At 39.3% G+C, this 23,305-nt stretch overlaps 1 protein-coding gene across 3 annotated transcripts in view; it reads left to right on the top strand.

Moving 5' to 3' along the window:
* The window catches only part of LOC149702399 (uncharacterized), a 180,920-nt gene that overhangs the window by 53,594 nt on the left and 104,021 nt on the right, over positions 1-23,305 (top strand). For all 3 annotated transcript variants that reach the window (XM_089866198.1, XM_089866197.1, XM_089866196.1), the window contains one exon: positions 3,700-4,133. In XM_089866198.1, the coding sequence (XP_089722324.1) occupies positions 3,700-4,133 (434 nt within the window). The remainder of the gene's footprint in view (positions 1-3,699; positions 4,134-23,305) is intronic.

Genomic DNA, 23,305 nt, shown 5'->3' with positions numbered 1-23,305 from the left:
TCCGAATAATAATTAAAAATTCTGAAAACTACCCTAGTTTGAAAATATAAATTCTTTTTTATTAATATTTTTCTCAAAATTAGTTTTTTAATGCATACATAAAGATGCGAGCATAGTTTGCAGAACGATTTTCATTATTTAAATTAGCTAGCTCATTTGGGTAACGAGTGAGAGAGAGAGAGGGATGGAGAACGAATGTATCCCAAAAAGATGCTATGGAGAGAGAAGAGAAAGGATGTCAAACTGTAAACGTCGGATGCAGACTTAGGGGCGAAGATCGTCGTCTCTCCGCGGGAGATGATGCGCTTTCCATCGGCGAGCGCGCCTCCCGAGAGAGAAAATCCCCCGTCGCGTCTTCGATCCCATCAAATACGCATCCCGAGCCACGGGGAGTCTCTGCTTAGCCCGTCTTTATTTACATACATCCCATTTAATTCCTACCATCTCTCTTTTTCTCTCTCTCTAAAAATCACCTTGTTATAGACTATCCTGTGTATATTTTTATATCGAGAAATGATTCAAGGGAAGCCTACTTCCAGGGGTTTGAAACGCCGTGTATTTCGTATGGCCCCTGTAAAAGTGCTGTACCGCCGAACTTCGGTGTTCGATGGGACCAAAATTTAGACGTGAATGTTTTTGTACAGGGTGTTTAATAAATGGTAATACCGTATGGAATCTCTAATAGAACCCGCTGTACTTCGGTTCTAGCAGCTATTCCTTTTTTTAACACTATGATTTTATTACTTATATTGGTAATATATAAATTTTTATTTTCCCCAAATTACTTAGGGATTTCACTTCCTCTTTGAATACGGGGCAATTTATAATTTTTTTTTGCTTATATTATTGTCTCTGATAAAGATTACATATTTTCCCTCTTTCTCTATGACATTATATTAGATTTTTTTATTTTGGTGGGGTAGAGAAGTGTGGCAGCCCTTTTTTACCTGGGGTCTGCTGGACTGATAGCTAATCAGAGCCTAAAAACGCAATCTGTCTGTTTGAAGAGGTTTTCTTCTCTGGAGTACTTCTTGTATTCGCCCACAGCTGCCGCCGCCGACTAACTGACTTTGATGCCGCGGATTATTCTTTTTTTTTATATAAAAGCTGGCACGAGTATCGCATTATCATCTTGTTTGGACACAACGCAATTTTTTTAGCCCCGCGTCTATCTCCTATCTTAAAAATAAACAAATCCTAGTGCTAGATTGTCGTAAATCCCTTAATAAATAATTACGTGATTTTTTCATCTAATAATAAGAAATTTTAGGTAATAACTAGTATAGAATAGATAGCGTATTGAAATAAAATTAATTGTTAAGCCTTGGTTTGATCAGTTTTAAAATGGCGCGCGAGCCTTTTGTGTAATTTGCGAAATGTATCGTGCTTTAATTGTGTGTACGTTCGAATCTTTGTTTTAAATTTCGGAAATCCAATTAGGCTAGAGTTCATTTTGAAACTGATAGCGTCGAAAAAAATTGAAACGTTGCGACTCTGAAGCATGCAGACGAAGCATAATTTCGAACTAGATTTGTCAGTTAAAAAATGACGCGTTAAGCCTTGGCACGCATCGTGAATAAAGAAAAAATACGTAAACAATTTTCTCCTGGTTATTAATGGAGTTGCAACGTTTTCGCTTTTAGTTCAAACTTCCTCCTCCTTGGAGGGGGAGGGGGTGGGGAGTTGTTTCGCCTTATAGCTATTACGGGGATTTTGGTTATTAGATAACGGTCTAGTTCAATATATAGGCTGCCTCGGTGGCGTTATCTCTCCCGCGCAATGCAAACACTTTTCCTAATTACTCTTGCTATAGGACCTCGATTTTTTCTTCTCTTTTTATTCTTTTTTTCGTTCACTCATAAAAGCGATTGACATGTTCGTTCCAATAATAAAATATTGACTGAAGATATTGCAATCGAAACGACACAAATACACCCACTAACATCTGCCACCCCTGCCTCCCTCCCTGGATCCTTCAAATTGTAATAAAAAATTTAGAGATGCTTTATTTTGGTATACTTCCTCTTATATTTGACGTATTGAATTTATTGCCCGGATCTATATGTAATGTAATTAATCTTAATTGATTTCTATTTTTAATATATATTACGAACGATTTTCGTTGAACTCTGATTGATGTATACTCAAGTATTTGCATGGTACAGTTATAGATAGAGGGTTATTTTAGTTGTCATATCCCAAGTTCTGGCTTCCTAAATACTTGGGGCTCTAAAATGAATTTATTTAAAATTTTAATAACTCAAGTTCTACTTGACGTAGACGCAAGTACTTGGATAGAGGAGATTTTGGTCTATCACATCCTAGCTGAACGGGGTTTTCATTAGCGTTGAATTAAGTTTTAAAATCTATTTCCACAATGGGTCAAAACCTTGATTGCTCAATCGAGTTCTAATTTACTGTAGACCCAATTACTGGTACGATTGGACAGAGGGTAATTGTATCTATTGCATCCTCAACGGGTTCCCCTTTAGCTACTTTTAAATTACTACAGTTATGACGTCACAAAATTTCTTCAATCATATACCCCATTCAAAATCTTAAATACGATAAAGGTATTTGAATGAAAATGAGCTTACGAAGAAATGAAGTTGGCTGATCGTTCTGTAAACAATTACCGTATAAACTTTCGCGAGACATTACACAAAGTACATCGCGTTGAGTCACGTTATATAAAATTGGTCGTATCCCGTTAATGATTTTACTGTTTACGTGTGGTATTTAACGGGGAGTGGGTGTTAAAAGAGTCATTCTTGGTAGGACAGGACATCACCCTAAAGGTGTATAAGCGTATACGGGAAGTTTGCTTAAAGGTTCTTAAAAGATAGCGCCAATTATATTAAGTGTGGAAAGCGTTTCTTCCCTTTTAATATAAGTTTCTTGTCTCCCGGCGTTATTTCTTTTAAGTTAGCGCTAAATTTCTTAAGCCGGAATCACGGATGTATTTTGTTCTCTCTCTCTCACTCTGGTGTAGGATCGTTTTTGTTTTTTTGTTCTTTAAGAGATCCCGCCCTTCCTTTTCGTCGCAACCCTAAAAGTAAAGACAATTTGATAGGGGGAACTGACTCGCCGAAAACAGCGTGTACAGACACCCTTGTATGCTCTATACGCAATTGTCCATACTTAGTCATCGCGTACTAGTTATTCATTCAGTCTTTAAGAGTTTGTTTTGAAAATACTCGTTTAGATGAACCTCGGATTGTTATAAGTAAAACAACAGTATTGAAGGAATTGGGAGATTGTTGGGAATTTTTTGTCAAAATTGTGGTTTAATTTTAAGGTTTGTGAAAAAAATATAAGGTTTTTAGTGGTAAGGTGTCCATGAGTCATTGAGAAACCTTGGAGAAAATTGTAATGAAGTCAAGGAATTTGATTTTAGTGAATTTACGAAATTAAAAATAATTTTCGTGACAATATGCTCATGCCAAAATTGACAGCGTTTAACCCCTAAAAATGTCATGGAAAATCCTTAAAATGGTCAAGGGAAGCCTGGAAAAGTTAGCTAGTAATTAGAATCTGAAAATTTCCTTGGGATCAACACTGAGATTTGAGTCCTGATTTGCTTTATTTAATTATAATTAAACTTTAATCTATATGTATTGATCTTTCAACCTTACACTGTCTATTTTACGAGATAAAATTTATTTTAACATCATGTTCTCTTTTACGCTTTCTTTGCAGGCGAAGATGGCGACGAAACTGTTCTGAGTTACGACAGTCCTCTGGAATCGTCGGAAGAGGAAGACAGTGGCGATTACGGTATGACGATGTCCGAAAACAGAAAAGACTCTTCTTCTTCGAGAGTAACGCCTTCGACGGAAGAGAAAAACGGCGGTCGTCCGCTCGTTCCCAAGGAATTGGAGATACGGGACACGGACGACGGAGTCGACGCCAATCCTCATCCCGTCAAGGAGGAACCCAAGACGGCGTTCTCTTCTTCTCCCGATGCCTCCTCGTGCACCGATGCTGGTGCTGCTATCAAGAAAGGCCCGTCTTCTTTCTCAAGCAGCAGCTGCAGCGTCTTCGCTAAAGTGGCCTTGCCCGAAGGATTCCTATTCGGACCCATCAAGGCTCAGTTCAGCGCTTTACCTCCCAATTCCTCCACGCCTTGGAAGGTCAGTTCAAATAATTATTATTATTTTCAGTTTTGGTACGCAAGATGATGGGTTGGGTGGGTGTTTAGAAATTTAGACAGAGTTGTCACGGGTTAGAGTAAAATTTATTTAGGTAAGTCAATGAGTTTGAGTTTGAAAATGGGCCAGAAAGGTCATGGAATTTGATTTGAGCGTTGTTGTTACGAAAATTCCAATGTTGAATGTTACCTCATAGAAAGAGTGCATCTCAAATCATAATTTACTGCAGAGTTTACTTTATTACGGTAAACACTTGCGACTTTTGACCTTAATAGGTCAGAGGTCAGGGAAATTACTGAAAATAGTCAGGGAAATTACTGAATATAGTCAGGGAATTCGAATTTTATACTTTTAATTGTGGATCCTTTCTTAAAGAAAGGGTTTTGGGGTGCGCTCATGAGCAAATTCAATTGTTATCCGCGCTCGTATCTATTTTATATAGTGCGAACGGGTCTTATATTTCACTTTGCGGTTGTCTATAAATAATGAAGATGAGTGGTAACTGCATGCCTGGATTGGCGGTGCGTACGTTACACTCTGTATATAGATAGCGAAAACGGCCCCTAATTGGATTAAGGAAGCTTCGGGGTCGATCCCATGGTTGCTCGGAGATGATCCTTATAGATCACCCTTTCACCGCTCCATGGTATCCCATATTCCATTTTGGTTCTTCATTGTCAAAACTGCCTTCATAAATCACGAGGGGGCCGGGCGACGATTCCCGAGGTTGGTGTCGAAAAGTATGACTTAATAGCTTAAATCCCTTTCTATCCAATCTTCATTCATTCTTCTCCTTCTTCATCTTTATCCCTCGCCTTTAAAGTCCATATGACATACTCTTATATTAGATTTTATCAAAGAAAAAAAAAATACGCCTGTTATTGTTAATACAAGTTTTTGAATTTATTTTTTTTCATCCAGACTTTGTTCATTCTAGCTTTGCGAGTTGTTTTTTTTTGACGAATTTTAGATAACAGTTGCGTATGGACTTTAACTAACGCGTACCATTTTTATATTTTTTTCATAATCGTAACCGTAGGAAACATTTCATAAAGAAACGATTTAGATTATATTTACTTCCTCCGAAGGTCTGTGACCCCTTTAAAGAAATATTTTGATTCTTTTGGCAAAATCTCTGCCTTAATACTAGTTAAATACCAAATAATTTTGATACTAACTTCGTATACATCATACGAATGATTAAACGTCACTAGACCCTAGCTTTCATTACGCAAAATAGTTAGTACCAAAATGGCGGAGCCCAAGTCCTTTATAGGTAAAGATTTCTAAGAATCTAGGCCTAATCGTAGTACGCAAGATGACATTAAACTGTGTCAGCTTAGGAATAGTCTATTTTAGAAATGAAATATCCAGGAATTGTTTTCGCTCGCCGTAAGTTGGTATTTCCCCCTCTTAAGAAACAAAAACCTTCCAACACCCTTATAGCTACACTCGTCTGGATTAAGGATTGCCGGAAGCCGACCGAGGCTTAATCCATTAGATGCTGGTTATCCCAACTATACCCATGTACAACTACACAGCCCTTAAATCCCAGAGATACGGTATATCTTTGTAAATGTCAAAGACGTGTTGATGTCAGGAACGTCTGTCCTAACCCCCGGAAGGATTTATATTTCTATCTTAAAAATAAACCGTCAAGGCTCGCTTGGTTTGACAAAATAAGATAAAGACGCGAGGACGCTCATCTGATCGCTTCCAGGTGCATGGTGGGTGGGTGACGAGATTTCAAAAGTACTTGAAATATCTTTTCGTGATTTATACTACGGTGACACACGTATGTGGCACTTAAATTTATTAAGAGCGGATGAGATAACGTTCCGGGAAAAGAAAAGAAAGGAAAATTTACAATTTGGATTGATAATAATGCAAGGTGTTAAAGAAAAGGTGAAATGCATTTGTCAATCAGGAATATTTCAAAGTTCAAGTGTGGCCTCGACCCTTAATCAAAGAAAAAGCCCATGTATATACGCTTCTTTGAAATATTATCTTTCTTCGTTCTTTGTTTGAGCCAACCATCTACGCAGACTTTTCTCTCTTATTCGATCCCCAAATCGGTCAGATAAAAGTAAAAGGGCGTGGGATGAGAGTATAGCTTCCCTACGCGACACTATATTCTTAAAGAAGTAGGCGTACTACAGCGCAGTCTCTGACGCAGGCGCTTCTCCATTTCCTGAGCAGCTTCCTTTTGGGAAGACGCGCCGCACGGAGAAGAAGAAGAAGAAGCGGAAGAAAGGATCTTCCTCGGAGAACGGTATACCCTCTTTGGACAACCGCCACTGGAGGAGAAACTGAAAGAGAGTCGGCCATTGGTTGCCCCTCGAGCTCTTCAGCTAAACCTGGACGGACCCCTTATGCGACAGAGATAAATTGCAACCGTATCTTTCATTCTATGAAAGGAACGAAAGTCGATCTATAAAGAGTCGAAAAAAATTCCTTCTTGACCCTTCTTTTTTCGATCCTTGGTCGGGTTCATTTCAACCAGAAATTGTCAAACTCAATATGTTCTTGAATTTAACGAAAAATGCTTAAAATTGTTTAATTAAGTCTAATTTTAAAACGTAAGCAAAATTTTCCCACGATGATGTAATTGAAACTAGGTTCTCATGTACGAACTTTGACCCCAGAATTCCTATATCTATTGGTAGTATTTTCATGTTGAAATGAACCTTGTTAGTTCATCCCAAACTCATTATGCAATGAATACGATACATCGTATTGCCAAAATTCGAGACTGTGCGTAGGCTACTGACTGTTATACCCATTGTATCGACCCAGGAGAATTTTTCTACCTTTTTTTTTTGTTCGCCTAAATCTGACCCAAACCTCTTCTTTCGCCCGCATTACTGAAAGGAAATATATCCCCATATCCTTTAGAGTTACTAAGGCACAGAGAGAAAAAAGCTTTATGCTAGTGGCACCCTACCCAAAATTGAATGAGAAACATTGATATATGACCAAGGGGTATTTTTTGTGGGTGCAAAAGGAGAAAATGTTTTTGATATCTTCATCGAGAACGTTTCTCTCGTGAACGGATTGACCCTCAGTGGAATCGAATATTCTAAAACGTCTGTGCCATTTATTCATTATTTTACTCAGTTCAGTTCAGTTCAATTTAGGAACTGGAGAAAACCACCTCCAACTAGAATGAGCCCTCCTAAGCCTTGGTTTATACTATCTCTTGCGTGATATGTAAAACAAAATATATCTATATGGAATCGTTGTAGCGTTACTTAATTTCAATTTGAAATCCGGACACGCTTTACCCATACAATCCAATTTCATCCCCATGTCCTTTTTTTTATGGAAAGGTCAGGTGACGGTCATCGACCAATAAAAAGAATCGGAAATTTAAAAAAGTGGGGGAGCGAGCACCGACGAGTGAAATCGAATCTCTTTCGAAAGAGCGCACTTGGCTTCCTTAAAAAATTGGTCCGGCCTAAGCTACTAGTACTGGTCACTATGATGGAATGACCATCCCCCGCGAACTGTGTAGGGTAGGGTCTCTTCCGCGATACTGTTTCTGACAAACCGTACGCGTTCAGCGTCTTACTTTTCTTTCTACAGTTCTTTTTGAAGAACAGCTTCGCGATGCGGATTACCCGTGCAAACCAAGGCCCTCAAGGACTATGCAGAGTTCCCTCCTTGAACCCCACGGGATCGTTTTTCCGAACTCGGCTCTGCGGGAATAAAGTGGTTTCCCTGTTTTAAGTAGGGAAGCTGCGATGCATAATCCGAACATCTAGCTTTGCTTGCTTTGACGTAATGGAAAGCTGACCACTTGCTCTTTGGAGACTTTTTACGACTTTTTTCTCTGGTCTCGTCTCGTGGGAGATATATCCTCGAGCTAGGGTCAGTCAGGGCGGGGGTGATATTGGTCGAAGATGGATGTATACTGGATTGGTTTAATCAAAGTAAAATGGACGGTGAGAGATTCTGATGGTCCCTAGCTTTAGATGGTAAGGAGGAGAGAATGGACTTGGTCTCGTGGAAAGGAGATATAGTTGCAGTGGACGATCATTTATTTTCTTGTTTTGAAGGGTTTTCTTGGGTTGTATGATGAAATATAGATTGAAATAACTACTGTCCTTGGAAAATTGAAACGTATAATAGAAATGTCTATTGATTTGGTCGTACGTCAAGAACAACAACCATGTACTCGATATGGAAAATATTAGTTTAGTTAGATAAAGAGAAGAATTTTCCAAAGAGATCTGACGTTCCAAAGATGCGAGAATAACCTTTTTTAAAATATTTCAACTCTGGATTCAAAATTGGGTTTCGACGCATCGTGTACTGTAAGTGGTGCCAGAGAAAAGGCTTAGCCCCGAGGGATGGAGTTCGCGGGAAATTAAGTATAAATCATCTAATAAGAATCGGAAAACGATACGTCATAGAAGCGTGCTAGGCCCATTGTAGTTGTTTCTCTATAATACATATCCGCCGTCATTGGTAAAGAATTATCTCAATATCCCGCTGCAGGGCCCCGAAGAGATAGGTCTTTGGCTGACTCGCTTCGTAGCTGAGCTGACTAGCTGCTCGCTGTATCAGCCCTCGATGACATATTGTTTCATCAATTTTCCAGCCCCAAAAGCCCATGGAGTAAGCGAGAGAGAGAGTGTGTGCGTGTATATGAAACGTAGGGAGGTTATAGGAAACCTCGGGTCATCTCCCTCCTGGACGATTAAGTCCCATCGATATACAGATAGGATTCCTGTAGAGCCATTAAGGAACTCCCGCTATAACCTACTCGCGCTTCGTGCCACCTTCTCCCATCCCTCTCCACCAGTTCCCTCGCATCAAGGCGGGACGTGGACTGAATTCGGATAGGATAGTTTCCAAATCAGTTTGATTTGAACTGAATGATCGAATCAGATGATAAACTGTTATGGGTTTTGGGGAATATCCTGGACCCGATTGTCCTTGTATCGCTTGTCACCTTTGCCCTCTCATAAACCTCGCAAAATTTAAGCCTCGAAGATTATTTTGAAGTTATGTTCAATCAAGTTCAAAATATTTTAAAAATAGCTTACTTTCAAAATAAATACCTCCAATTCGTTTTAGAATAAAAGGATTCATTTGCTCTTGGCTAAGCTCTGGTCTCCTTAACCTTACTGCAAACCTAAGCCCACGGATGGGTTTATTAGTTATCGGTCAGTTTTCAAATCGAAATTCTTGGCCAGCTTTTTCTTTCTTTTCCATTTGATCGAGTTTTGATGATGGCTTCATCCATACTACCACTTGTCCATAAGTACCAAGTAAATCCCATAGGTTTTACAGCCTTTACTACGCTGAAAAGTGACCAGTGTTGAGTAGTATTGAAAGATAGTTGATATTAAGTTGTATAGGGAATAGCAACAGCTCGTCTAAATGGCCACTGGCTATCGTATGATCCAGTCGGGCCGGGGAACTCCCGGGGGCCTTGGACTTTTATCGAAAAAGATACGAGGGTTGACCCTAAATGACTATGACCATTTCGCGCGTGTTAGATGAAATTGAAAAGGTGAACTTGGAAGCGCCACCTCCCAGCACCGTGACAGGTTCAGTTATTTAATAGACAATGCAACTGAAATGAACTGATCCTGTTATTTTCATATGGAGATGACATTCTTTGAAATTAAAACCAAGGAAACGTATAAATATTAAATACATAAATTACAGAAAGATAAACAAAACAGGAACCGTAAAGACTCTGTTGTTTTTGCGAAAGTTATCTCTGGTTTTCAGTGCCACATACTTAATTTAGTTAAAGGGAGAGTAAAACCATTTTGAATCAGTTTAGACATCAAGAATAACGCAACAGATTCCAAGAAATAATTTACATTATTATAACGCGTGGGTAGGAAGAACTTTGCTTGTTAGTTCCTAGAAGATGCGCTGCCAACAACAATACGAGATTTAATCACTCTTTTGTTTTTATTAATGACATCGCGCGTGCTCACGTGGTTTTGGATTCGTCATTCTCACATTTGGTTGAGTTGCATTGTTACCAACCATCGTCGTATTCGTATCTCATAGTCGTAAACTTCCTTTTGAGTCATAGATAAATACATCAAAATATTCTCGTGCGGAAGAATTTGAAGAATAGATGAATCTCGATTTATGTTTAGACAAACAATTCTATCTCTTAATTCCACGTAAATTGTGACGCGACTAGTTTTGGCCTCTTTTTATTTCTTGTCTCTAAGGTGACGAAAGATCCCGCACCTACTTGTTGGAACGAAGGTAGTTTTAGCAATTAATAACTCCCACGCCTACGCGCTCCATTCTTAAGTAGTATCGAAATGACGGTACTGTTTTTTTTTAGTTTTAGTTTTAGTATTATTATTCAACTGCTAACCCTGTTAAATCTGAGCGAGGCTTGCGTGGTGTTACATTTAGTTAAAAAACTTTGACGCTTAAACCACAATTGAAACGATATCTTACTCACTTGATTTAAATATAAATACCAATTTCATATTAACACGATTATGCCTAGGCTTTTTATTCCAAACAATGTTTTCTTTTTTATATACATTTCAGTTTAGGGGTATGGGGAGGGGGCGGTGTGTCGTCCATGCGGGACCCGGGGGATTTTACTATTCATCCGTAACTAATGATATGTCCCCGCCAACGAAGCGACACATAACATAAGGGCAGATTTTTTTTAGGACTTCGTCTCCCCTGTACGCACGCTTCCCCCGCAGTCACCCCAATTTTGATGGATTTCAGAAATGGGGCTCACCCCCTCGAATTTCCCCTTCACTTTAATACATGTTTTTTGATTAAGGGGTACTTAAATGTACACGTATGTTGTTGTTGAAGACCCCATTTCTCCCACTGTGGTAGTTTAGGATTACGGTGCGGATTACTAGTTCTATAAGTGAGATATTCAATTCTGCTTTCACTCAGAAAGTTTGAAAAATAATTATTTAAGTATCTCTTTAATGGAACACGGTATTAAACATGTTTGGCGTCTGCTAGTAGCGTCTCGTCTCGTGTGTCGCGCGTGCCCCTTCGGAAATAGATAGGGTGTAAGAGGGCAAACTTTGTATAGGCCTAAATTGCCTTAGCTTGTGGGAGGAGAAGGTCCCTGTAATTAAATAAACCTTAATTACTATTACTCCCTTAATGTACAAACATATCAATCACCGCCTTCTTGCCTACGTCTAGAATGAATGAACACTCATTTTAGCCAAGGGCGTTGATTCCCGAGCAGTTGAAAGCTAAGGTTTTTGACGGTGCGCTGTTTTTTGACAAGTGTCAACGTTTTTGTACCATAGCTTTTTTTTAACCGAACTTTGTTGTTAATTATTCGTGTATCTTTCAACAGTGTTACTTATGGCGTGTGAAACATTTATTTAACCTGGGAAAACACGGTGTTCTATTTTACATATAAATTGCTGTTCGGTGAGGGTTAGTTTGAGTGACAATGTCAGGACTAAGATCTCATTATTACAAATAATTAAAATGAACCGGAATTATCGTATGCTGGATGTTGGTAACTGAGATTATCTTTAGAGACGTTTATCACGTGGTTAGGTTGAGAGTCAGGATGTACGATGTACTTTAGTCACTGCGCGATGTCTCGTTTACGAAACATTCGCCTCTCCGGCATCATAGAGGTTCCTCTCCCTAACTCGCTGGCTAATTGTCGCCTGACTGCCAAATTCAATGAGGCGAAACCGCAGCCAATTCCCACGGCGCTCTTCCATACCTCTAACACTCACCCTTATCCCCGGAAAGTTGAAACGTATACTAGAGAGATGAACCAAGGCTTCAAAAAGGGAATCATCTTGGTGGATGATCTAGGTACATCGTCTCATCCTAGACGTGCATCGCGTAAACGCCTGTCTAATGGCTTAGAAATAGACCCATCATAGATTGGGACACGCTGATCCCTCGTTCTGGTATACTCGAGAAATAAAAAATACACCCCGGTTATAGTCCTTCCCCTCGTATTAATCTAAAAACGGGGAAGGTGGCATGCAAAGGCGTGAGTTAGGACCGAGGTCCTCCTAGCTTTAAATTGGCGGGAGGAGACTACGTTAGGCTTAGTTTTCTGGGTTGTAAACGCGGCTGTTAAGCCTGTGTATGGAAGAGAAACTAAGAGAAAAGGAGAGTTAGGCTTAGCGTCGGAAGAAATGACGCGTTCGTTGGGTAATGGGCGTTTTAGGCGCGGGATCGTATATACGAGTCTAGTTCTGGAGGAACCATCTCCGTGCTCTCGCTCGCGCGCCAAATCTTGTAAACTGGAGCGACACGTGGCCATTACCGTACGAACGCGGCGTTTCCTTTACTATCAGGACGAGGCTTAGGGGTCATCTTTGCGTGAAACGCGCGCGTCCCAAGCCGATATCTCGTATCGTATCACTCCCCCCTACTTAAGCCTTGCCAAACGCTATAGCCTAGGAGAGTACGAAAGATGACTTTTCATCCCTTGGGGGAATTGGCGACAGCGGTGCCGGTGTAATGGGCCTGAAGAAACACAGGCAAATTCGGTGACGACTCTTTAACACGTCACATCGGCTGCCGCTACTGCTGGCTCTAGTCTCATGCACCAAACGGTTTTTTTAGACGCAATCTCTTGGTGTGTTTTTTACTTCTTGTTTTTAAAGGGCGTTAGTGTGGAAGGAAAGAGTGAGCCTGGGAATTTCTGATCAAACCCCTTTTATGGTTTCCTGTACATATCATTGATGTTTTCCTTTTTTTTTTTGTAACCTTTGAAATCGTGTACTAGAGAAATGGATACGTGTGACGATACCAATGTCTTAGACTTCGTAATGTCATTGAAGACAAGTTGATTTATTAACGTAGTGCCCATGCAGGAAGTTACTTGAACTTTCTTTTATTTTCTATTTGCATTTGATAATGCGAACAAATCTTAAAAATATTCTCTCGGCTTTTCAACCGTAACATCAAAAACTCGTAGGCCATAAATCGCCGTAGCCCTCTTCTCTTTCTGATTTTTAATTCTTTCGTGGAGGTCGGTGTGCGTATGTGTGTGTGATAGGCGCTTTCTCCCTCGATTTTCTCGCCTTGTCCTAGACATCTTTCGAGCCATGATAGTGGCTGATTTCCCCGTTGGCGTTTTTGGGCTTGGGCGTCGTGACCCGGCATAAGTGACCCCAATTAACCTGGCGAGGAGAAGAGGTCGGATTATAAGGAACAGAGAAGGAGGATCAAATAAAGCAGCGCCGCCCTCGCGGAAAGATCAGATATAAAAGCCTCCGGGCTACACGCATCGTTTGGGATTGGAATTATTCGAGGGAACGCAAAATCGGGATAGATGGAGAGGTGCTGTAATTCATCCTTTTGCGATATTCCATCTTACCGCTCTTTCTTGTCTCGATATCATCCGTAGATCCGGCCTCCAATTCCATAGAATTAAAATAGCCTCACCTAAAGACATCGTGGACCAAAGGGTGTCATGGGTCCAACGGTATTACCACCAAGTTCTTGGGTTTATTACACTTCATAATAGTTAATTCCTATTGAACAGTCAGCAAAATATCCTTTAACTTTTCCATCTCGTTGAAAGTAAAATAGACTAAATTATACCCTACCTACCAACGGATGATTTTTGATTAATTTTTAATTCAAATTTTAATCTATTTATACCGTTAACCCTTGGAGCTTATAGTGGATTACGTTATAATGGGAAGATATGTATGTCCAAACCCAAGGGCGGGAGTAACGGTAGATAATATAAAATATTAATAAAATTCCAGCCAGCCCTTCTAGTTATAACTGAACATGTCTGCTGGCTTTTCATCTTTTTCTAAAGTAGCCGTAACCGTGCGCTCGCTAGGAGCCGCTATCAAATATTCTCTCTAATTGAATAGGCATAGAGAGATCCCATTGAATGTAGCACCGCTGGCTCCCTCTTTACTCTACTCTCCCAGCTACGATTTTACACGCTTCTATATAGAGACATTCTAAACGCGGTTACATGCCTTATACCTATCCTAAAATGTTTCTTCCTTAGGGGACGTTCATAAAGCTTGAATTGGGATAAAAATTGCAATGCTTGGTTAGGGTTAGGTTTATGCTTAGCTAGGGTTTTAAGTAGGTTAGTCTAGGTTCAGCAGTAGATAAGGTTGCAGTCTCCAAGCCGAAGGCTTCGTTAACCATGCCACAAAAGGTCATAGGTACTTACCAGTACTACGTCATGCAACGTAATTACATGCCGGTGGAGCTAAACACAAATTGTTAAGTCCCTATTACTATTATTTGCATTTTAAACTTAATGGGCGCTCCCTTATTGCGTAATGGGCGCGTATTGATGTAGTCTATGTGAGCTCGGGGCGCTCTATAGACACTGCAATAATAGGGGTGGGATAACAACCATATTTCATAAAGCAGATGGCAATAGGCCGCGACACCCCGCTGTTTTTAGGGGAGCTAGAAAAGCTTATAGAGTTGGCTACAAAAATCGCCATCGCGCGCAGCAACCATAGATCGGGGTGCTCCCTCACGGATCTCTTATAATTCTCCTCCTAGATCGGAGGAAACCGAGGCAGAAATGGATCCCACTTGCTATGATACGTTCAGGATACCAAAACGAATAGATACCTAACGTAAGGTATGGGAAATAGCCGGCTTAGTAAATAGTCCGGGAGCCAGGCTTACTTTGAAAGACACTGTTCTCTAAGATCTCCGAGTACATAAATACTTTTTATGGATTATTTCCTTTATTTCACCATACGAAAGTCCGAATTTAACCCTATTACCTATTGTATGTTATTTAAAAATCATTTTAGTATCAAAGTAGACCTAAAGGCTTGTCACGGGTCAGGGAAAACCGTTAGGAGTCCGGAAATTTAAAAATAGGCCAAAAAACATGAGGAAAACCCTGGAGAAATTGGGGAATTTCAAACCTGAAAATATATTTTATTTATACGAAAAATTATCCATCATTATTATGAAAAATCTAGGAGTATTTCATAGTCCACTCGCTCCCGGACTAATTCGTGCCTTAGGCCCCCATTAGGTCTTAGCAGAATGGACGAACTACAGCCGTAAGGGGGAAGCATTATCCCCAATAACAAATACACGGGTCGTTTCCGTACGAGTTGAGAGGGAGAATCTGTTTGGAGACGATTGAGATGTCTTTCTCTCCCTTCCCAAATAATATTCATCCTCTTTAATCCTCCGGACAGATGCAAAAATGACTCCCCTTTTTTCTTTCTTCCTTCTCCGTATAACCTCCACTGCTCAGAGCAGCTCTAGCTCCGAGCAGGGTGTTATAGGAACAAAATAGTTTTGTCGCCACCGCCGCCTGTTGTACAATGGTATAACGATACGGATGGATCATGGATATTACAGTTCATTCCAGAGAGAGAGACCCGGCATGGCTATTCAATTGGTGGGAAAATATGATATGCGGATGAATCTGAATAATAATAATAATATTGAACGCTGCCCCCCGATTGGATTGGATTATTTTATTTTTCTGTATCGCGTCTTTATTAGCACGGTCAGAGACGTTTTGGAGATGTACCAATTTAATCCGGTGTTCTTAATAGATAAATTTTAAACGAAAATTACATATTCCTTTTTGTCCCAAAAGAACGCATAAAATAATAAATATATGCATAAAAAATATCGGAATAATAGACCATTATATTAATTCCAAAAGAGAAGCAAACTCCACCTTCTGGGGTTATATGGAGTGACCTCCCAAGAAAGTTACTGAAATTAAAAATATATTATTATATAATACAAACAAATAAATAAACAAACAGTTTTAACAATTTTCATTAGAAGCAACCAAGCGTTTGATGACTGAAAACCTAACCAACCAAACCAGAGTTCTAACCCAAGGGAGTTAAGATTTGCGGCTCTTTTTTATTCTATCCCGGGCTTCCATTAAGGTCCCCCCCCCTGAGTCTATTGTTCCGGTAGGCGCGTGGATCACGATCGTTTGTCACGTGACCTTTATACTCGCACTTCCCTCGAGCTCTCCGCTGCATACGACTACGGCCGGCGTATTTTTTTTTATCGCCAAAAGAAGGAAAAACACAAAAGACAAAGGTTCACTTTTTTTAACACTGTCCCCCCCTTTCCTGGTAAGACTATAAATCTTTCTACCGTTACGTAAAGGTTGCCGCGCCACGGTAGAAACAACCTTAATTTATTCTATAGTAGATACGCCGAATGGCCCCTATAGGTCATTTGACCTTTTTTTAGGGGAGAAGATAAGTGTTTTATGGGCTACGATATAGCCTAGCTTCCGAAAAAGTGAGGTTTATTTTTAAGTTTGCAAAGTTCTGGTGGAATTAGATACTTAAATTTTTAAATTATGTTTATGAACTTGGTAATTAATTTGTTTTGATTTTGTAGAACTTTAAATGGAGACTTAAATGGTCAGACAACAGTTTTTTAATTGATTCAGATTGCTATAGTAACACAAAGATTATCTAACAAATTTTAAATAAATTTTATTAGAGTTTTATTTGTTGAAATATGAGCAAATGGTATTGCGTTATCCCCGCTCTCTTACATTGTAGTCATTTGATTAATATAAAATTTCCATCCTTTTAATACTTATTATTAAAACCGTGTCTAACAAAATCCCTCCATACCCATAAAATACACATATCAAAAAAATTGAATATGATTGAAGTCAGTAAGTAACTTAAGAGCATCACTTGAAAAATCATATTACAACCCAACCCTACCCGATGTACCAGACCATACCGCCATTTTGAAATCAAGGAACAACGCCACGTTTTTGAATCTTTATAAAAAAGGGTACTTAAGTTTTTTATGTTGATATTAAAAACGGATAGGTAAGCCTATAGAAAAACGGGGTACAAGGCCTAGTAGTACAAGCTGTCTTCTTGAAATAAAAAGGTCTAGTTCAAACTTGGGGCAGGAAGAGTCGCCTTACGTCATGGAAAAATGGGGTGTACAAACCCCACAACGACGGAGAATAATTTTTCATCCCTTTTTATTAAAATGGGGTTGAAGTCTGGGGTTTTTTTTACGATATTGGGTGCTGATAGGGGTAGACGACATTTAGGGGCAAACCATCTCATGTTATTCCTATGAGCCCCTGTAGAAGTGTTTATCACTCTAAGCTTCGGTGTCCAGGGTGAAGCTTACATTTAGGCGCTTTGCAAAAAATTGAGAAAAATTTATTTTAAATTAAAATAATACACGTTTAATTTATAATTGCGCCTAATTTTTGACTTTAGTGTATAGGGGAACTTATATTTAATGGAAATTAACTTTAAATATAGTTAAATAAGCACATGGTTAAGTTAATAAATTTTAGCTAACCTTTTATTTATTTTTTGATAAATTGGAAAATGGTATTTTTAAATATCAATTTAAAAAAAAATCATTTTTTAATTTTTAATAAGGCTAAAATTAAGAAGCCAAAAATTAAAAAGAAAAAAAAATATGGTTACAGAAGGGATGGTAATTAGCTAAGGGGTTCTAATTGGAGACACCATCTGCGTTCTCTTGAAGATTACCGATTCTTCTCGCACGTTCCATTCGCACCCCTATTCTATATATAGACATATCTCTACCCCGTTGTTCAACAGCTATTAATGAACGAACGTAAAGCGGGGGCGTATTAATTCCCTATATTAAGACGTCGTAGCGATAAAGTAGTTCTTAAAAATTGTCCATGAGAGAGGTAGACAAATTTCTTGGAAAATACCGTCGAGGCGCGCGTGCTAATGGAGGAGGGGGGGGGCTGAACCTCCTTTTCCTACTAAATAAGGGGAGGAGGGATTCGGAACTAGCTACCTCTACCCTTGCCCTTTTGCTCCATTTAATTAGCTTCTGATTAATTATTGTCGTCGCCCGATATATTTTCTCTCTTGAGCGTCCCTATGCGTCTTGTAAATCGACAACTCTTGTCGATGCAGGTTCTCTCTGCTCTTAAGGCAAAGAGGAACTCTTACAGTTGCTCCTCCGAGACCCGGGGGTAAAGCACCATCACAGAGTTCATTAGGTCGGATGACTCCGCGAAACCATAGTTCTATATTTTCCTTCTAAAAGGGAATCCGAATATCACCCCTTTTCCTCCTCGTCTCCCCCGGAAAAGGGGTGATATGTAAGAGAAATTGCTTTGAGCTAAACATGGTCTCGGATTTTACCGCCAGGTGTCGTCGAAAACGTGATTTTACTAAGGTAGATGGAGCCACTGTCGCTGACACACCTATAGAAACTATATTACATCCCGTCTCATCAGGAGAGTGCGGTAAGAGTATAGTTAGCTTTAAGGGTATACGATGAATTTTGCGATTGAGACAGACGTTTGAAGTCGAAGTGGTCCCAATTTCAGTATTCATTTAGAGGATTTCTAGCTGCAAGATCTGTATGCGTTTATTCTTTAACACACGATTCGCGTTCTAAAGCATATTTCATCTTGAAATGACAACAAGTTAAGCTATTGGCTTCCTTGGATTTTCTACAATTTCAAGCGCTGATCTTTATAATTGGGATAAACTATCCCACCTACAAAATTCAAGGAAATTTTAACTCCCTTACCCGAATGATCGGTATTTTGTCTATTGAACTTTAGGTTTGGGATTGAATTTAGCGAATACTCTTAGGTTTGTGTATAGTATATATGGCAAGAGACAAGCTTCGGGAAAGTGAGAACAAGCTAGGAGAGTACGGGTTATCGTCTTTAACTTAGAGAGAACTAATTATTAATTTAATATTAAACACGGGAAACGCCGTGTACGCGTTTAGTTTCACCAGGGGGTGGGGTAGAATAGGGGAGGAAAGTCGAGACCAAATCTGACGAAATATATTTTTAATAGATTTGTAAATCTTTCGGGAACTGAATTCTCTAGCTACAAGAAACGAGTAGTAAATACGTCCTTCTCAAAGGAGTGTTTACGACTAATACAGTTGATTCGATACAATTCCCAGTATAAATTGAGATTGGTTGGTACTCCTTTGTTAGGGCAATGCGGTGGTTTTAGTTCTCCTAGTTTCGTTCGCAATTGCATTTTGATTTTTACGAATTCTTCGACACTAATCTCGGAAATTAGATTTTGAAAATGTTGCAGGTGATTTGTTCTCCTTGTTAACCCATTAATAGATATAGTCTCTTCCAAAGTTACGTCGTCAACTTTTCCATTAATTTATTTAATATTAGTTAAATTACCCAGCTTCATTTTTCCATAACCATAAATTATTTTATTTTATATTATATTGTGTTCTTGAATATTTAAATTATTTCCGAATTAGGGGCATCCGAAATGTTGGTATTTTTTTCTCGTTCAGAGGTTTTTGAATGGGTCATGAAAAAACCATAACGCCCTCTAGGTATGAGAGAGTACACTAAATAGTATTGAAAAGTATTTATTTTTGGCTGCCATTTTAAAAGATGGCCGAAGATTGGAAACGCCTATCGGTCAGGGACTTAACAATGGATATGAAATTTTAATAGGCCTATATGAAACCCCTAACGTCATTCTATCCTCACTTTGCAGTTTGCCGAAATCATTGCAAATAATGGGGGGCAGCTCCTGGTATGATTTTTGTGAAGTGTACTTACACTAACCCTAATAACTAATAACGGGCACTTACTCTACTGACGTTCGTCCCAATGGGAAAACTGTGAGGACACGCTTGACGGGGTCGTATTCAAGAGACACTATTACACAATCCTCTAGAGTCTAAAGAGAGAGGTCGTCAAGTATACCCGCCCTCAAGTAGTCTGTAGAATCGGATTAAACTTGTTGTATGCAGTACTTTGACAGTGAGATCGAAATCTGTACCATAAAAACCCCCAGGATTTCAGGGGAGAGTGGGGGGTGGGTTTAAAGTTTGGATGAGGTCCTAGCTGGTTTACCTTCCAGGTGAGCTATTGATGATTTACCATCTGTCCGGCGGCAAACAGTGGCCGTGGACTCTTGGCGTCGCGCCCTTTTTATTTTAGCATAGGAGAAAGAAATGTATCCTGATGTGTGCGCGGGGGTGTTGGTGGGACCAGGGTGGACCCTGTTGGTAGGGGACGGAAATGGTCCTGGACTTATAGGAGGAGGACTGTATATAGCCTAATAGAGAAGCTCGCGCGATTCCCTCGTTTCGGATATATTCCTTGATCCGCATCCGTATCGGAAGAGTGAAAGAGAGAGAGAGGAAAGTCATAGTCCCGGGGTGAATAATGAAAATTGACCTTTTTGCCTTTGGTCTAGCGTGTTCGCATTTATAAATTGGTGCAGCTCAACATAACGCCATAGTTGTTTTAATCTCTCGTAGGAGTTAAAATACTGAGGTGTAATGAGGATTGGAATGGAGAGAAAGTTATCTTTTGCTTTATATGTTTAATTACTCGGGTCCTGATTATCTTGCTGCAAATATTGGGCATCTTTCTAAAGAGGAGAAATGGGGCTATAATATACTAAAAGTAAATTCCCGTATCTCTTATAGAACCAGAATTATGTCCATCCAAGGTTTAAGGAATGTTTATGAAGATTTCGCTTAATTTCTCGGGCCCTGATTGTTGTAACTCCAAATATTAGATATCATTGGAAAGGGATGAATTAGAGCTGATATCATACATTTGTCACTCTTTTCAGATACTCATCTGTTTAATTAGATTCTAATTAAAATGTTTGCTTATTACTCCATAATTCAAGAGAGACCAGTGGCTCGCTTGGTTGAAATGAAATGAAAGAGTGCGAACTGGACGTTTGACGCAATCTCCGTGCGTGAATCTCGTTAATCACTTGCCCGTTATATGGAGTATATAATAGGGCTGGCTACCGTACACCGGGAGCGTTCTGGCCAACGCTATATCAAGAGTGGATCGAGGGGCTATACTCTGGCAAAGGGCGGAAGCGAGAAACAATGAATATTCTACAGGAGAGGGGAGGGGTTATACAGTGAGAGTGTAACGGGTCGCGAGCGATCATAAAAATAGGCCCAACTTGAAATGTTTTTTCGAGGGTGTTGTTTCTTTTTTTTTTAATAAGTACAGAGCGCGTATCTGTAGTCACGAGTCGCTCCCAATACCCTCCTCCCTTCTCTAGAAAGGTTGCGATTGAAGAGATACAGAGCGACACTGCACCACCGGTCATCCATCGGAAGTTGGTGGCCAGATGGTCCATTTTCTTTTATGGCGTTCCGGACCAAAAACGTTTAATTTTTGCAGTGCAATTATATAGCAAAAAATCTCGGTAATGAGACACTTAAAAGTAATTTTTTAACTATTCCAAAATAGTTATCAAGCTTTATCCTTATGAAATTAGTGCTTTTAAGGGATTTATTTTAATTCCATAGAGTTGTCTGAATCTTTGTGAGTTAAGATGCGAGTTCAGTTATCGTTGGAACCGATTGAAGCTGAACTTGATTCACAAATTATTTAAGCAGGTTTGAAACCAAATTTCCTACAAATGGAAGTGTCATCAAAATTAGTCAGGGAAATTGATTTTAGACGGCTAGGGAAAATTTTAAAACGTCTAGGAATAAAAGCCAGGGAGCTTTTGGTGAAAATCGTGAATTGAATGAATGTGAAACAATGTAATTCGTAATTAACCCGGTGATCATCATCTCTTTATTAGTAAACTATTAGACATACTCAATTATTTTCAAAAACTATGTAGTTTAATTCTGTTTTATAATCAGTACGCGTTCTCTGACACATTAGTCAAGCCTCTTTTAGGAGGGGGTCCTTATATATATGGAAAGTGGCAATGCACACCTGCGAAATGGCACGCTATGTCACCCACGCGTGATCTACCGCAATCAAGGGCGAGTAGCCGCTGCCTATTTGACTGAAGAGTGCCCCCGACGAGCGCTAGAAACTCGGAAAAATCATATCTTTTGTTCTCCATCCATCTCTCCTGAGTGTGTTGTTCTGTCTGTCCTTCTAACCGTTATTTTAGGGGATCTCACGAGGGTCCGGTATAGTGGACGGCCTGGTGCTATTAGCTGTGCTGCGCGGCGGCAGAAGGCAGGAAGCTGCTGACTCTTTGATTGTCCTAATATATATCTATGGAGGATATGTCTATTGTGTGTTCTCCTCTCGTTTAAATGGCCACCTTTTAGGGATATCATTATAGGAGAGTTTTTTTAGTACAGAGATAAATTCAAAGTGCAGCACTCCAACTGTATTACAAAAAGTTACCAGTATAGTATGAAGTAGGGTCAAAATTATACTTCCTACATTTTCAGAAACGCCAAGAAAGCATTCAGTACAGATCTGTACAAGGTCCAAAGATGAATCTCGATCTGTAAAATTTCATTATTCAGGGTTAATATTTCTTTTAGATTTCTCCTTTAAATTAGCTCTTCTAATCATTCTTATTGGGAGGTTGTTGACATTGTTTCTTTGGCTTCACACGTACGTCGAAAAAGAAGTTTGACATCAAGAGTGATGAAGTACTTTGTATATTCCACCCCATCTTAGAGTTGCTGGACAAGATCGCCCCCTTTCAAAATCATATCTTTCAAGAAAGTAACGAAAATAATATATATAATGCGCGGGGGTGGCCGGGTGGCCCTGCAGTCAGTTAGACAATTAAAACTTGCTTTGTCTTCGTTTTTGAACGGCGTTAAAATATGAAACAGCGGGTTGTCTAACTACTTTCCCTTTTTAAACTAGCTACAGCCCTTCTTCGCAGATTTGGGTTTTCGCTTCCTCATTAGAAATCATTTTTATTTCTTCTTCTATATAGACTCTCAATCAAATTTAATATACAGATAATTAAGTTTAATTACGGAAGATTCTCAACGTATTTTTTTTTTTGGTCCACCCTAAAATTATTTAAGTGACTGTATTAAACTTTTAATTTAAGGTTTTAATTGAATTTAAGGTTGCGTTTGGATAAGGGTAAGGGTCATTCCAAGGACACTGGGCTTTTTGGTGAAATGCGGGCCTCGTTGATTCGTGATATTGAAATGCGTTTTTACTTAAGTTTGAGTATCAATTACATTTCACAATCCCTTTAAACCAATCCTTAATACTAAGGTTGCGTTGGGATAAGTGTAAGGGAACATTCCAAAGACACTGGGCTTGTTGGTGAAATACGGGCCTCGTTGGTACAGTATACGTTATTGAAATTAGTTTTTACTTAAGTTTGAGTATCGATTACATTTCACTGTCCCTTTAGACCAATCCTTAATATAACATCTGTATATAAACCATTGTTTTAATTTTGACAATAGAGTACGCC

This window comes from Phalangium opilio, unplaced genomic scaffold, assembly GCF_054372755.1.
Source record: "Phalangium opilio isolate 3A_F unplaced genomic scaffold, DU_Popi_V2 ptg000017l_1, whole genome shotgun sequence".
Taxonomy (NCBI): Eukaryota; Metazoa; Arthropoda; class Arachnida; order Opiliones; family Phalangiidae; genus Phalangium; species Phalangium opilio.
Note: the sequence above shows the minus strand (reverse complement) of the source record. Positions and strands in the feature narration are given on the sequence as shown.